Here is a 17,024-nt window from a genome sequence, read left to right on the forward strand (position 1 = left end):
CAGCTGCAATTTATTCAGCCTTACTTCATACGGAAGATCTTTGAGCCCCGAGACCATCCTGGTGACCATCCGCTGAACTGACTCCATTCTCAGCACATCTTTCCGGTAATGTGGTCTCCAGAATTGAACACAATATTCCAAATGAGGTCTCACCATGGATCTGTATATATATATATATATATATATATATAGTATTTTATTTAAGGTTCCCAACTTATCTCAGGGGTACATTTTCCGACATAGCTCTATGTTTCGCCCGAAGGCTGCTTCAAGGAACTCCCCCCTACAAGTAATAAAATTTCAATAAATATTAGTAAACTTTTAGCTTATAGAAGAATATAAGTATATACTATTCATTAATCCCGCTAGACTTTTTACCTTATTATATGCTGGCGCAATGTATCCCGCGTCGTCATATTTCTTTTTCTAAAACTTTTCTTGTTGCGATGTGTCTCTTTTTCCTTATGCTCTCTCCTACTTCTAGTTGAGGACTTATAGAGAAATCTGCTATGAATATTTACCTTTTGTTCGGTTCCATTAGGAAAATTCTTTGTTGAATTTCTGTTGTTATAGCTTTTTGATTTCTGTCTCTTAAGGCATGTATATGCTGTATGTTCAATTAAAATTGAATAAATAAATATATATTTTTTTTTAAATGACTGTTTGAGATGTTTCCTATGAAAAATGATTGTTTGAGGTATTTTTTATATGGATAAGCTAATGCCAGAAGTGGCATCAGGCACCGGTAGGTGCCTCCATAGGCATGATTCACGTCAAAGGAAGGCACCGGAAGTTACAGGGAAATACCTGCTTCTTGGGACACACCTAGCCTAGGGTTACCAGATATTGGGATTTACCTAGACATGTCCTCTTTTTAGAAGTCTGTCTGGGTATCCAGACAGATTTTCTAAAACCGGCAGTTCATCCAGGTTTCAAGTTCGGGGCTGCATCTGGAGGGGGATGGGGCGCCCCTCAGCATGCGTAGGTGTGACGCAGTGATGTCACGTGCATGCATGTGACAGCATTGCATCACATCTGTGCATGCTTGGAAGCCCTCCAGAAGTGGTTCTAAGCTTGAGGAGAAGAGGTTTGGGGGTGGGGCTGGGGCAGAATGGGGCAGGACTGAGGTGGAATGGGGGCAGGGCTGGAGGCAGGGCTACATGTCTGGCGCCTAATTTAAGTCCAAAACGCTGTTTAAAATGGCCCTTAAAATAAATTTCAAGGTGCCTGCTGGCACCGGAATCACGCCTTCAGAGGCACTTTACAGTGGCTCGTCCATCATGCACATAAGTTCTTCACCCCCTAAACTGTACCGTTCCCTCGGGTTTTTGCAGCCCAAACGCATGACCTTGCATTTCTTAGCCTTAAATTTTAGCTGCCAAATTTCAGACCATTCTTCAAGCTTCACCAGGTCTTTCTTCATGTTATTCACACCATCCGGGGTGTCTACTCTATTGCAGATTTTGGTATCATCCGCAAAGAGGCAAATCTTACCTGACAGCCCTTCAGCAATATCGTTTATAAAAATGTTAAAAAAAACAGGCCCAGGAACAGAACCTTGAGGCACACCACTGGTGACCTCCCTTTCCTCAGAGCGATCTCCATTGATCACTACCCTCTGTCGCCTTCCACTCAACCAGTTCCTGACCCAGTTTATCACTTTGGGACCCATCCCGAGAGCCCTCAGTTTATTTACAACCTCCGATCCACTTCCTTTCAATCCACACAGCCCTTGAGAGATTTGCATATAATGGAAGTGAGAGGCATGCAAATCTGCTCCATGCATATTTATTAGGGCTATCCTGAAAGCCCGATTGGCCTGGTGGCCCTCCAGGACAGGGTTGAGAACCACTGGGCTAGACTGCTCAGATTTTGAAAGTTGTTGAAGGCCTGATGGTTTGAAAAGTCCTCAGCCCAGCCAACAAAGCTGTGGCAGTCTCCATCGAGGGCTAAAGAATTCAGTGATTTTTCCACTTTTTTCATTCAATATCTATCCGATGGAACAAAAAAAAAAGGAAAATCACTGGACTAAGGGATCCTTTCACGAAGGTGCGTTAGGGCCTTAACACGCCGAATAGCGCGTGCTAGCCGCGACCGCCTCCTCTTGAGCAGGCGGTAGTTTTTCTGCTAGCATGTGCTAAAAACGCTAGCGCAGCTTCGCAAAAGGAGCCCTACGTGTAAAGGCCTTGATAGAGGCTGCCCCAACTTTGTTGGCTGGGCGGAGAACTTTTCAGCGGCCCCTCATATATGGAAAACCAGACCTAAGTTTTGAATTCATTTCTTCTGTTTTATTTTGCACCATTTTTTGTTTTTAATTATTCTATTATTATTTTTTTTGCAAATCGTTCATGAGCTGTATATAAGGCGGTATATAAGAGTTATTGTTGATGTTGTACATTAATTACTTTTTAATTATAACCCAGATTCCTAGGTTAGAATTTATTTATTTAGTTTTAAAATTTCTATACCGTTTTCCCCCAAAATGGTTTACAAGGAGTTACATACATCAATATTAAAATAATGTTTACTGGGGGGATCTTTATTTTAGGTGAATATTTCAGATTATCCTGAGTTAGGTTAACATAGTAAATGGTCCATCTAGTCATGCATTACAATTTCATGATTAAATTAACATGACATATTTTGCTTTGTTATTTCGGGGCCATAGACCTTAGAAGTTTACCCGGAACTGTCCAACTACTGGAGTGGTCGTTGACGCTCTCTCCAGCCTATCCAAACCATCACCTTTGCGGAATTCAGACCGTGAAAGTTTGCCCGTTCATATTCTAATTAGCGATCAAGTATTCTGCAGCACTTACATACAGTACAGCATCCACTGCAAAGTAGCAGGATGTTTCTAGAAGCTTAAAATGTTAATGTTTTTATTTATTTATTTTCTATGTATTGCTTTCAGGAGTCCTTTGCCTGCCTGATAGTCTGAACCTTCACAGAGACCAGCAAAGGTCCAATAAGCCAGGGGAAGTGCAGATGTTTAGCCAATCAGAATTAAGGACCATTGAGCAGTCCTTGCTTGCAACACGTGTAGGAAGCATCGCTGAACTAAGTGAGTACAAAACGGGTATCTTCATTTCAGGCTCAACACTTTCATTTAAGAGCAATACCTTATTCCATTCTAGACATGTAATGTACCTGCGTGAGAAAAAAATGATTTTCTGTGGTTTATCTAAGCACCGTTTTTGGCAGTATGCTATAGGAAACATACCAGACTTTATTTTGATCCATCTAAGGCCAAAAATAAAAATGTATAGCAGGATGTTTTTTTAATGTCTATTCTGTAACTAGATTGCTAATGGTAAAGTTAGTACCAAAGCTTTGAAGGATGAAATACGTATTACAGATCTTTGTTTTTTTTGTTTCATTGGAAGGAAGCTGTATCGTCATCTCCTGAAGAGGCTTTTCTTTAGAGACACTATTTATTTTATTTTATTTGTATTTATTTCCAGTGCTTAATATACCGCAGGGGTCTGTTAAGGTGACTGTGACCCTTACAATGAAACAAAACCGATGGAGCGAAACAGTGGGGTGGGAAAGACAATTAGATGGAAGTTGTTGAACCAAAAGCTTCAGAGAACAAGTGGGTCTTGATCAGTGACTTGAATTTTGTATAAGAAGGTTGCTGGCCCAGTGGCAGTGCTATCTACTGTCATATGGAGGAATCGGGGATCAATTCCCTTCTATTCACCAGGCTTGCTAAGGTTGAGGGTGCTACAGTCATGGCTCAATGGTGGTCACACTTAGAGGGGTATTTACAGAGGTCACACTTAGAGGGGTATTTACAAAGGTGTGTATATTAAAGAAACATGTATGTTTTTGACCAAATAATTTCCATTAACACTCCTCCCTCTGTATTCGTGGGGGTTAGGGGCAGAGCCAGCCCGTGAATATGGAAAATTTGCGAATAACTTTTGGGCCGACTCTGACCCGCTTCTCTTCTGCATACTGGACCTTACTTTGGTGGTCTAGCGGTGACTCGGGGCAAGAGCGATCTTCCTACACTCCTGCCCCGTGCAAATCCATCATCAAAATGGCCACCGTTGGGAGGAGGGGGGTTTGCATCGAGGGCAGGAGGGCCTGGGATCCCTCCTGCCCGTAATGTAGTGCGGGGTGGGGGTAGGGGGTCGCCGTGGCCAGGAGGGTTTGGGCTCCCTCCTGGCCCGATATTATCGGGGAGTTGGGGAGTCGGCGGGGCAAGAGGACTTGGGCTCCCTTTTGCCCTGATCGTGTCGAGGGGGGGGGGGGGGCAAGAGGGCTTGAGCTCCCTCTTGCCCTGATCGTGTCGGGGGTGCCGCGGTTGGCTGGGGCAAGAGGGCTTGAGCTCCCTCTTTCCCCGATTGTGTCGGGGAGTCGGCAGGGCAAGAGGGCTTGATGTTAGAGAAAGGGCGAACCGCTGGAAGAGGAAGCAGCACAGGCGCAGGGCTCACAGAAGGGCCGGGACTGCCAAGAGGAAGCAGCAGGACACCGGTAGGAGCTTCTACATGATGGGGGGGGGTCGGGAGGCTGTGGGGGTGCGAGCGGTCCTTCAGGGTGGGGGTGCGGGTGCGGGTGGGAGTGCGTGCGAGCGGTCCTTCGGGGTTGGGGTGCGAGCGGTCCTGCGTGGGGGGGAGGTGAATCGGACGTCGGGGGGGGGGGGAACTATGTAAAAAAAAATTTGTACAACGCGCAAGGTTATGCGCGGTTTGTAAAAACCACGTATAATGCGCGCGTTATATGTGAGAAAATACGGTAACCCCATTCCCCATGGCCCACCAACCTAGCCAGCAATTAACCGTTCCCCTTAACTGTATCTATGGCATCCTATTTGTTTGCAGCAAACACAACAGCAAAGGTGACCAATTGTGTTGTTGTGTTTGCTGTTCACTGGTGTGAAGGCAGTTTCTCCTGCTTGTTTCCTAGAATCCTATTTGTTTGCCCTGTATGTTTAGATTGCAAGCTCATTGGAGCAGGGACTGTCTTCTTTGTGACTCTGTACAGCTCTGCGTACGTCTGGTAGCGCTATAGAAATAATTAGTAGTAGCAGTAGTAAAGGGTTTTAGCCTGGGCTGGCAAGGACAATGCTCTGACCTGTGAGCGTCGGAGCATTTACCTCACCGGCCCGCGCTAAAAACCTCTAGCACCGTTTAGTAAAACCCAGCATTAATGAGCCGTAGCGAGGAATCCAAATGACCAGAATTCTTTTCCTAGGAAGGGAGGGTTTTGTGCCCTTTCTCAACGGCACTTTCAGCTCTGCTTTGCCATTTTTTTTGCATCTCAAGCTACAAATGAGGCTTTCTTGGATTATGGCGTACTTTTGAAGCCGGTTTCATTCTTGGCTTTTTGCTAAGCACATTTTGATGTCACTGGATGAGTTGTGCGAAGTGTACGTAGCCCCGGGGTCGTTCTGCTTAAGAGGATAAAACAAAATCGCACCTAAGCTTTGTGTGCTGAAGACTTTCTTGCCGAAGCCGCGCAGTGTTCCTCACTCACACTCACACTCACACTCGGTTTCAGCATCAGTCAGTGGAATATTAATAGCTGTTACCTGGTCAAAAGTCAAAAAGGAACTTCTAATAGCAGGAAGAAATTATTCTATCCAACTAGGTGCCTGTTTGCACCCTATTTTAAAAAGACGCATGGATACCTACCTATGTGTCTTTATATGACACTAAGGCCAAAGATGCAGAGATTACAGCTAGATTACTCCTGCTTCCACATAGCCACCATGGAACCCCCCTAGTAAGTGGTGGACGCTTGGAACGCTCTCCCGGAGGAGGTTGTGATGGAGACCTCCACTATAGGATTCAAAAGCAAGTTGGATGCACACCTCCTTGCTAATCACATTGAGGGATATAGGTAAACAAGGTCTCATCTGGGACCACCTAGGCCTTCATTTGCAAGCACCTAGTTGAGCCTCCGCGTGTGCGGGTCACCGGACTGGATGGACCAAGGGTCTGATTCGGTGAAGGCATTTCTTATGTTCTTATTGTGGTATCAAGGAACTAATATGGGGGGGGGGGGGGGTTGACTTATTTATTTATTTAGAATCAGGCTGCCTGTTGGGGGGCAATTTGGAACTTTGCTGGGGTTAGAACCTAACATAAGAATTGTCATGTTGGGACAGACTGAAGGTCCATTAAACCAGTATCCTGTTTCCAACAGTGGCCAACCCAGGTCCCAACCCAGGTCCGTGGCATAAAACCAAAGAGTAGCAACATTTCAGAGCTGAGATTATGACGTCTTAATGCCTCATTCCACCAATGCCTAAGAGCCAGACATCAGTGATGTCACAATGGCCTGATTATTCTATACTTGGTTCACGTAAGAGCAAAAGCTTTGCCCTACTGGGACAGACTGAAGGTCCATCAAGCTCAGTATTCTGTTTCCAACAGTGGCTAACCCAGGTTTCCAAATGGCAAAACAGACTTTATGCTGCTTATCCTAGGAATAAGCAGTGGATTTCCCCCAAAGCCATCTCAATAATAGTCTATAGACTTCTCTTGTAGGAAGTTATCCAAACCTTTTTTAAACCCCGCTAAGCTAACTGATTTCAACACATTCTCTGGAAATGAATTCCAGAGTTTAATTACACGTTGTGTGAAGAAATATTTTCTCCAGTTTGTTTTAAATCTACTACTTAGTAGCTTCATCGCATGTTCCCTAGCATTTTTCGAAAGAGTGAACAAGCGATTCACATCTACCTTTCCACTCCACTCATTTTATAGACCTCTATCATATCACCCAAGAACCCTAGTCCATCCCTTTTATAATTTCTGCCACCCTTCTCTGTACCTTTTCTAAATTCCGCTATATCTTTTTTTGAGCTATGGTGACCAGCACTGTGCACAGTATTCAAGGTGCGGCCGTACCATAGAATGATACCGAGGGCATTATGACATTTTCATCTTAGTTTTCCATTCCTTTTCTGATCATTTCTAACATTCTATTTGCTTTCTTAGCAGCCACCACACATTGAGATAAGGGTTTCAACATAGCCTCAACAGTGACTCCTAACCCAGAACCCAGCATCACATAGCTATAGTTTGGGTTCCACTTTCCCACATGCATCACTGCACTTGCTCACATTAAATGTCATCTGCCATTTTGACGGCCAGTCTTCCAGTCTCACAAAATCCTCTTGCAATTTTTCACAATCCCCTTGTGATTTAACAACTTTGAACAACCTTGTGTCATCAGCAAATTTTATTATCTCGCTAGTTATTCCCATCTCTAGATCATTGATAAATAAGTTAAAAAGCAGCAGTCCCAGCACAGACCCCATGGGAAAAGTCTGACTAGTACTGCACCATGCCCTTCCCCCACCTAGAATATGCCCTAGAAAAGGGGTCCCCAAAGTCCCTCCTTGAGGACTTGAATCCAGTCGGGTTTTCAGGATTTCCCCAATGAATATGCATGAGATCTATGTGCATGCACTGCTTTCAATGCATATTCATTGCGGAAATCCTGAAAACCCAACTGGATTCGGCCCTCAAGGAGGGACTTTGGAGACCCCTGCCCTAGAAAGTGAGGGGCTCGTTTGGGATTTGAACCAAGGATCTCTCGTACCCAAAGTGAGAAACATATCCCTAAACCAATGGGCCGTAGCAATGCAGCAACAGAGTCAGCCAAATGAGGCCATGATTCCATTATTTCATAGACTGGCCTTGTGCAGTACATCTTGATTGCCTTGTAGGGTCAGGCACCACTAGTTTACAAGATGATGATGCAGAAGCGGGAGTGATTGGGCATCACTTGTTCTTCTTGACTTTGAAGATGCATTTGATGGTTTTCGGAAAGGTTATTGGGAGTCCACGGGCCCTTGGGATGTGGTGAGGAGTTAAAGACCAGGAGACCATGGTCCAATCATGGAGATAAGGGAGTGGGGAGGGGGCGGGAGTTGGAAACTAGGAGCCTCACAGACCACCAGGGCTTTTGGATCATCTCAGATGAAGTGACAACACATCACCTCAGATGATCTGTTTGTACCTATACTCCATCTTTATTCTAGATAAAGAGTGCTGATGTCAACGTGGGCAGCAATCTTACGCCGGGGAAGTAAAAAAAGGATTGGGGAAGGCAAGGGGCGTGCGCTTGGCAAGAGGAGGAGCAGAGCGGGAAGATGGAGAAGATGCCAGGTGTTCTGGTGGGGATATAAATCCAGAAACTTTGATTGGTGTCGTAGACCCAAGTAGGAAAATATTTATCGGCAGTCCTTTAGCTTTCTGGGACTCGAAACCGCTACAACTGAAAAATTAGTGATTACTTATGGCATGATCCTTGACAAATGACGCTCACGTACCCAGATTTCTAACCTCGGTTTATATTTCAGTCAACCTTTTTTCCTCCTTTTTAGGTGGAAAAAATTTTTAAAAAAAAAGGTTACCTCGACTTATATTCGGATTCATTTACAGTATATACGGTACGTGTACCAAGGTGCCCACGAGATTATAATTCACAGGCAGATTTTAACAAAAGCAGGTGATGATGAGAAGATTGCAGCTATTTTTTCACCAGAAAAGAAGAGAATTGAATTAGAGAGTGAAAGAGATAGGAGTAAACCCTGGAAAAAAATAATGATTACCTAGCAAAGAATGCTATTCAGCTCCATTATTTTCTATGAAAGTATAACAGTTCTGATTATAGTGCTATAACAGAACAGGATGTACAGAATGTTTCTGCTTTATAACTATAATTACAAGCTGCAGGTATGACATCCGGCAACGATCTAACACCACTAGTGAGACCCTCAAGCAAATCTCCCTCGTGTGTACAGGAGCAGTTGATTTATAAAACTGGTAAAGAATTCTAGTGTAGATCTAGATGCAAACATCTTTATAAACATGGCTTCAAATATTTTTAGATATCACTTCCTGTATTCTTTCTGGTGCAAGTAGCGGATGTACAGTGTATCGCTGCTGCCACCCAAGAACTGTGGTACAACAGAAGGGGGAGTCGCCAGGCCCATGGAGGGTTACCGTATGTCTGGATTTCCCGGACATGTCCTCCTTTTGAGGACATGTCCGCGGGTCTGGACTGGGTTTTGAAAAGCATCGCGACAAAATCGCATCGGGAAGGGGCATCGTCGCGTGTGCAAATAAGCTGAGCAGGTGTCCTCCAGCTGCATTGCTACCACTAGGGGGTGGAATATTTTCAGTCGCTAAGGACAGGTATGTTCCCTGGAGTCCTGCAGAACTTGCCTGTCCCTCACAATTGAAAAATGTGACAGTAAAACAGCACCCTCTATTGGTGAGACTGTGGGTGGAGGACTCCTGCTCTGCTTAGAGGGAACAGTGGCGGTGACATCACGCGCATGTGCGTGATGTCATTGCGTTGCGTCTGCACATACGCGGATGTCATCTGGGGGCGGTCCTGGGGGCGTGGCCAAGGGTCCAGGTTTTTTACTTCACTAAATATGGTAACTCTAGGCCAGGGGTAGGCAATTCCGGTGCTCGAGAGCCGGAGCCAGGTCAGGTTTTCAGGATCTCCACCATGAATATGTATGAGATAAATTTGCATGCACTGCCTCCTTGAGATGCAAATCTATCTCATGCATATTGTGGATATCCTGAAAACCTGACCTGGCTTCGGCTCTCGAGGACTGGAATTGCCCTAGGACAGGGTAGCAGCAAATTGATAAATGTCCTGCTCTTTGGATGTCTAGGAAGCAGTGTCCGCTTTTTATTCAACTGAAAACGAAAGGCCAGTTAATTCCTCTGAAATCAGAAATCATTGCACTGGGAGTTTACTGTGATTTGGAGTTGAAATTTGACAAACAGTGTCGTAGTTAAATCATGCTACTTTCAACTGCTTAGCATTTGTCAGCTGTGGTCACTTTTGACCAAGGAGAATCTGACAAAGTTAATTTTTGCATTTGTAATCGGTAGAGAGTGGTGCAGTGGTTAAAGCTCCAACCTCAGCACCCTGCGGATGTGGGTTCAAACCCACTCTGCTCCTTGTGACCTTGAGCAAGTCACTTAATCCCCCCATTGCCCCAGGTACATTAGATAAATTGTGAGCCCACCGGGACAGACAGGGAAAACTGCTTAAGTGCCTAAATAAATTCATGTAAACCGTTTTGAGCTCCCTTGAGAGAATGGTATAGAAAATTGTGGGCCTTTTCCAAGGTTGATCTTAAAAGACTCCAGTTAGCTCAAAACACCGCAACAAGGTTAATTTCATTAAAAAAGAAAACAGGTCATGTTACTCCAATTTTGAAAGATCTGCATTGGCTCCCAGTTCATGAAAGAATATCATTTAAACTTTTGTGCCTTCTCAGAGAGAAGTTGAAACTTGTACTGAAAAATCTTGCACTGTAACGATGAGAAATTTAACATGTGAACTGTATATTATGTATAGTTAAGGTGACCATATGTCTCGTTTTCAACGGGACAGTCCCGTTATGGGACCGACGGTCCCGTTGTCTCGACCTACCTCTTTGGGATGCCGAAATGTCCTGTTTTCTGCCGTACCACCATCGCGATCCTGCATTTTTAAGCCGCAATCCTGCACCGCCAGTTAACTTTAAAGCCGCTGCCACGGCGATCCTGCTGCCCTGATCCTGCCGATTTGCCGCTCTGCCTCGTCCTGCCCCTTGGAGCGGCACTCCCTTTTGTAAGTGGCTGGCCCAGAAGCTTTCTTTCTGATGTCAGAGTTCACGTCGGAGAGAGGCTTGTGGGTCAGTCACGTGCGGTAACTGGCTTGTCGTCTTCTGCTGTGCTGAGCCGATCTGTGCCGTCCAACCCACCATTGGCCATTGCGGGGAGTGTTGTAGTGCTGGGTACTGAGGAGCAATTGAAGCAGGAACAGTTGAAAGAGGAGCAGCAGCAGTTAAAAAAGTAAGTAAGGCCGGGGACCAATGTTGGAAAGCTGAGCAGGGAAGGCCTAGATGACTTTTTTTTTTTTTTTTCATATGGTGGTGGAGATGGAACAGAGGGGGTGGGGGTGCGGATATTGGACATAGTGATGCGGGGAGTGCTGCTGGGGACAAATGAGAAGTTCAACAAGGCGGGGGACAAGAAATGCTGGAATGCGGTGAGTGGGAGGGGGCACAAACTCAGGACATAGGAGGGAGGGAATAGAAAGGGGCAAAGGGTATTGTTTGGTGTTCAGTAGAGTAGGAGCCGAGGTCCCGGTCTTTGGCGAGGGAGGCCAGGCCACATGGAGGGACCTCCGCTCCCCTGACGGAGCAGGCGCCGGGCTCAGAGTTAGATGGAAGCCCAAGTGCGCAAAGGAAGAGCCAGCGGGGCCCAAGGTGCTGTGCTCGGTGCGGGTACGGGTGGCTTGCTCAAGGGTCCTGCTGCACGAGGGAGGGAAATTTAATAGAAATAATTACAAAAAAAAAAATTAACATTTTCTCTGCATACAGTGTGCTTTGTGGGTTTTTTTTTAATTTTATGGTTACCATTATGAATTAATAAGATTGTGTGTACATGAAAAAAGAATGGAAGAAATTGTGGGCGGGATTGTGGGTGGAATTGGGGCGGGGCTGAAATTAGTAGATGTCCCCTTTTGAGGAAAAAAATAAATGGTCACCTTATGTATATTGATTTTAGAACCCTAGTTTGTGTCGTTAGGACAAAAACCTGTATTGAAAAACCTTGCACTGTACCTATGGCAAATTGCAACCTGTAAACACCGTATATGGGGCGCGGCCTAGTTATATGAGGCGGCCGATACCTTTATCAGAGCCCCCTGGACGGCAGCCCCGATTTCTTCGGCATCCGGCCTGCCTCCGCACCGCTTGCTGAGTGACTGATGTCAGTTCTCGTGAGTCCCGCGAGAGCTGACGTCGACCATTCAGCGGGCGGGCGATGCAGCGGCAGGCCGGATGCCGAAGAGATCGCGGCCGCTCTGCACCGCTGGAGATTCGCCGTTCAGGGGGCTCCGCTAAAGGTACTGGTGATGGGGGGGGGATGATGTTAAAAGGCAGGGGAGGTACCGGAAGATAAGCCGTGGCTAATGCCACGGGGCAGCATATACATGGGTGCGGCCTACATTCGGGGAAATACAGTATTGCTATAAGATCCCTAATATGTGTCGATTTAGGATAAAACTTGTACTTATAACCATGGAAAATTGTAATCTATTATAGGTATATTTTGTTTGTTATCATATAACCCGTTTTTAGCTCTTTGGGGAAGACGGGATAGTAAACAAAATAAATGCCAGATCCAGGGCTAGAAGGAAAGGAGGCAAGATGCAGGTTGAAGTTCGTGTGGCGCTGACAGCAGTACTTTGGGTGGGCCCAGGGTGGACCCAAAACAACAGGTCTGGCTACACTACAGCAGACAATTGACTGTGAACAAACCAGTTTGCAGATAATATTTATACCAAGACCTCAAATACCCAAGACACTACTTAATTGATTTCTTGTCCTTACAGAGTAATTTGTTCATCGTTGGTCTTGTTATGTTTTTTTTTAAATGCAGGCAATACCCTAATGCTTCAATGTGGTGCTGGAATAATAATAAAGAATAGCACTTAACTTATAGCCTGACGGCTACCCCGCCGTTTTCACTGGCCTGTTTCAGTTTTGAACATAAGTGGTGCGAGGAGAGCCTCCGTAGCCTTTCAAATGAAACAGCATGAGAGCGGAGAGCATTAACCCCTGAGGAAACATGCCAGTGAAACGGCTGGGTAGCCGTCGGGCTATAAGATAAGTGCTCTTCTTTATTATTATTTCAGCACCACATTGATGCATTAGGGCAGGGGTCCCCAAAGTCCCTCCTTGAGGGCCGAATCCAGTCGGGTTTTCAGGATTTCCCCAATGAATATGCATTGAAAGCAGTGCATGCACATAGGTCTCATGCATATTCATTGGGGAAATCCTGAAAACCCGACTGGATTGCGGCACTCAAGGAGGGACTTTGGGGACCCCTGCATTAGGGTATTGCCTACATTAAAAAAACCCCCAACATAACAAGACCCCAGTAAGGACATGAAATCAATTAAGTAGTGTCTTGGGTATATGAGATCTTGGTATAAAAAAATTGACTACTGCAATGCTCTCCTACTTAATATCACCCAGAAAGAAAAAAGGAGACTGCAGGTAATACAAAATACGGCCATTAAACTAACGCTAAAAAGTACGACCACGTTTCTCCTCTTTTAAAAGACGCACACTGGCTACCAATCAGCCATAGGATTACCTTTAAAATTTTATTACTTATCTTCAAAACACTATCATTCGATGAACCACTTTTTATCTCTCGATTTCTAATCCCTTACAACTCTCAACGTTCTCTTCGATCATCCGGCCAAAACATGCTTTCAGTACCCTCTTTGAAAATCATAGGTACACGTAGATCAGACATGTTCACAGTTATGGGACCACAATGGTGGAACGCCCTCCCTCAATACATTCGATCTGAAAAAACATTGTAACCTTTAAAAAAACTTTTAAAATCTTATTTATTTATAGATGCTTTTAATAACTAAAACTTTTACAAGCTTCTAAGATGCTTTGAACTGTGCTTTTGGATTTTAGCCCCTTACCTTTTGGTCTTTACCTTTTTTCTACCAAATTTAAGATTGTAAACTATTTTTCCATTGTCAATTGGGATTACACTACAGCAGAACTTCAATATTCACGGGGGTTAAGGGTAGAGCCGGCCCCGCGAATATTGAAAAATCGTAGATAATTTTTAGGGCCGAAGTGCTAGCCATGCCTCCGACCTACGCCCCTCCCAGGTCCAGTGGCGCAGTAAGGGGTGGCGGTCTGCCCCGGGCGCTGGCACCCCTCCTTCTCTCCGCTCCGCCTCTTTCCACGCCTCCCCTCGCCATGTGCGTGCCCCCTTCCCCGTACCTCTAGTTGTTCACTGCCATGAGCAACAACCTCAATGTGCTCCTCGCAACCGTGTTGTCTCTCCTGCTGATGTCACTTCTGGGTGCCATGCATAGGAAGTGATGTCAGAGGGAGAGCCCATAGGGTCACGTGGAGCACATTAAAGTTCTTGGTGCTCATGACGGTGAACAACTTAAGGTACGGGGATGGGAATAGGGAATGGAAGGGGGGGGTTGCGTGCACGGCAGGGGGAAGGATGAGGGTGGGGGATGTCACTGACTGGGTCCACACCCCCATAGCATTGACACACTATGAATATTTTAAACTTAGTCTGTAGAATATTAATTAAGGCAGTTGCGGGGGTGCTGGTCACCCTCGCTACGCCACTGATGTTAAGCACTGTTTATAGCACAGTGCGTAGGCAGATTTTTTTGCAGCATAAATATTTTAGGCACAGTTTATAGAATGAAAACTTTATGTGCATTTTTATCAGAAGCATTGTGAAAGGTGAGGCTAGGGAAGAGTTCTCTTGTGTGCTTAACTTTGAAAATGTAAGCATTTTGCACCTAGTCTTCCTGGGGTAATTTCAAAGTGAAAGTTACTTTGAAAATCCAGCAAAGCTTGCATTAAATCATAAAATTATAACAGAAGTAGGAACCTTTATGCCTGAAAAATATTTTGGGGAGTTTTGCAGATTTTCTGATGGGTGCAAGCATATGTCTAATTATATCAGCATTTGGTATCTATTTGGAAAATATCTTCCACCCACACTCACTCATACTCTCACTCACTCATACACTCACACTCTCTCTCTCTCTCACATTCACTCATACACTCACACTCACTCATACACTCACTCTCACACACACTCACTCACTCACACTCTCACTCTCTCACACACTCACTCTCTCACATTCACTCATACACTCACTCTCACACACACTCACTCATACACTCACTCACACTCTCTCTCACACTACAAGCTACGACCAACAGAAACCAAACTAGACAAAAAAAAAACCACCTTTCCCATCAAGATAGATGATCAAGCTCTCTATTTATTTCTTTAGTTTAATAGCCCATCCTCCCCAGGAGCCCAGAATGGGTTACAAAGATACATACACAGAAGCCATGAGGATCCACAACACATATGCTACAGAGAACTTAAGACAGGTATCAATAACACATATGCTAAGGAGAAACTAAGAACACATACCGTATTTTTCGCTCTATAAGATGCACCTACCTGTAGAAGAGGAAAAACCAAGAAAAAGAAATTCTGAACCAAATTGTGCACCCACCACCCTGCCCTGTACCCTGTCCCCCCTCTGGTGGTCTAGTGGTAGGCCGGGACAGGGCAGGCCTAGTGGCAGCAGGCCGCCCCCAGTACCATTTTTAAATTCCAGCGGTCCAGCACTGTATCGGCAGGAGCTTTCCACGCTCCTGCCCCTCCCTCGCTGGACGGCTGTCTCTGAGTCCTCATCTCTTGCGGCAGAGCGGCACACAAGGCAGGCATGAGCTTTTTGCGCTTCTGCCTGGCCCCGTGCCGCTCCCTGAATGGCTGCTGCCAGTTCTCGTGGTTCCCACTGTATTATTTTAATATTACCCCAGATACTAGGTCTCGTAGCATAAAATGGGGCCCATGCTACAATAGCTTGAGATAGTGGTAAACATGTCATCTAATCAGGGTCAGGCCAGTCTAGTTCCTGAATGGGAAAGCACCAGGGGGCATGGCAAATCACTGATGTGTACTCCCATGAAAATTACAGTGACCATAGCGGGGTAACTGCCATCACCACCTTAGCACCTAAATCGCTGATGACGAATTTGGCACAGCAAAACTTAGGTCATCTCACTGAGCTGTCACTCATCACCTAGCTTGACTTATAGTTTTGTATTCTGAGACGGTATATGAAAACTGCACTGTAATATTTAAATCAGCAACAGCTGTTGCCCTATTCAAACCAGCTGCCCTTAGGGCACCAGTCTAAGCAAACAGTGTTGCATTGGTCTTTAAAGCTGCAGCTCCAGCTCTCTCGCACACGTAACACCCAGCGAGTTAATCTTGCATGCCAGACATCTGGCTCTGTTGGGAAAGCTTTCCCTCTTGCTTGGACAGGTTTAGGGAGGATATAACTCTTATCTCCCAGGAGCACGAAGGTAAGCAAATGAACAAAAAAACCATGAATTGGGCCATTGTGGGCTTGGACTAGCTTGAGTCAAGAAGTGATTTTCTTTTTCTAGAAAGTGTGAACAAAGAGGTACAATAAGAACGCTTACTATTCCACTTCTGTTCTCACTGAGAGTAGGATGCACATCGCTCTACTGCGATTACTAGTTATTGCTTAAAGGCGCTGTACATTTTGACATTTAATAGCCAATCCCTGCTCGGAGCAGCTTACAAGCTCTGACAACATGGTAATAAATACTGCGTTGAGAGCGATTTATTTTTATAGCATGCAAATCATATGCACGCTATTTGTGCGGAGTGGCCCCGCAAAAGAGGGGAGGGACTGTGCCTGGTGCCCGCTCAGAAGAGCACATTGCTAGGCACTGCTCCCCCCTCCTGCCTGCAGCCGCTGTTCTTCCCCTCTGCCCAGCTGATGGCAGCTCCGGAGCCACGATCAGCTGAGAGCCTGCAGAGGGAAGAGCGGCAGCTGCTGGCCCTGTTGTTGTGATCAACTGATCTGGGCTTCCGGAGCTGCCATCAGTGGGAAGAGGGGGAGAATGGCAGCTGCAAGCTTGAAGGGCTTTTATTTGGACGGGGGGTTGTGCATGTGTTGTGTTTTGAAATTGGGAAGAGAACTTCCATGCCATTAAGACTGCTGTAACAAGCCTTACTGGCATGGAAAGCTTTTGAGCATCGGGGCCTGAGTGCTAGTGTGTTTTTCTGTGTTTTTTCTGTGGACATATTCATATTTGAGAATGGCCAAAGAAGATAGATCAGGGGTGTCAAAGTCCCTCCTCGAGGGCAGCAATCCAGTTGGGTTTTCAGGATTTCCCCAATGAATATGCATGAGATCTATTAGCATACAATGAAAGCAGTGCATGCAAATAGATCTCATGGATATTCATTAGAAACATAGAAACATGACGGCAGATAAGGGCTACGGCCCATCAAGTCTGCCCATACCATTGACCCACCCTTTTAAGTCTACTGGCCCCCTTAACTCTATTGACCTGCTCTATTAAGTCTATGTCCTAGCGACCCTATTCATTGGTATGATCCTTGCAGTGATCCCACATA

The 17,024-nt window shown here is 45.5% G+C and overlaps 1 protein-coding gene across 1 annotated transcript in view; it reads left to right on the forward strand.

The window, feature by feature from the left end:
• The window catches only part of BTBD11 (BTB domain containing 11), a 352,073-nt gene that overhangs the window by 223,424 nt on the left and 111,625 nt on the right, over window positions 1–17,024 (forward strand). The window contains exon 2 of the mRNA XM_033953005.1: window positions 2,915–3,064. Coding sequence (XP_033808896.1) covers window positions 2,915–3,064 — 150 coding nt within the window. The remainder of the gene's footprint in view (window positions 1–2,914; window positions 3,065–17,024) is intronic.

The sequence above is a fragment of the Geotrypetes seraphini genome, chromosome 7 (assembly GCF_902459505.1).
Source record: "Geotrypetes seraphini chromosome 7, aGeoSer1.1, whole genome shotgun sequence".
Taxonomy (NCBI): domain Eukaryota; kingdom Metazoa; phylum Chordata; class Amphibia; order Gymnophiona; family Dermophiidae; genus Geotrypetes; species Geotrypetes seraphini.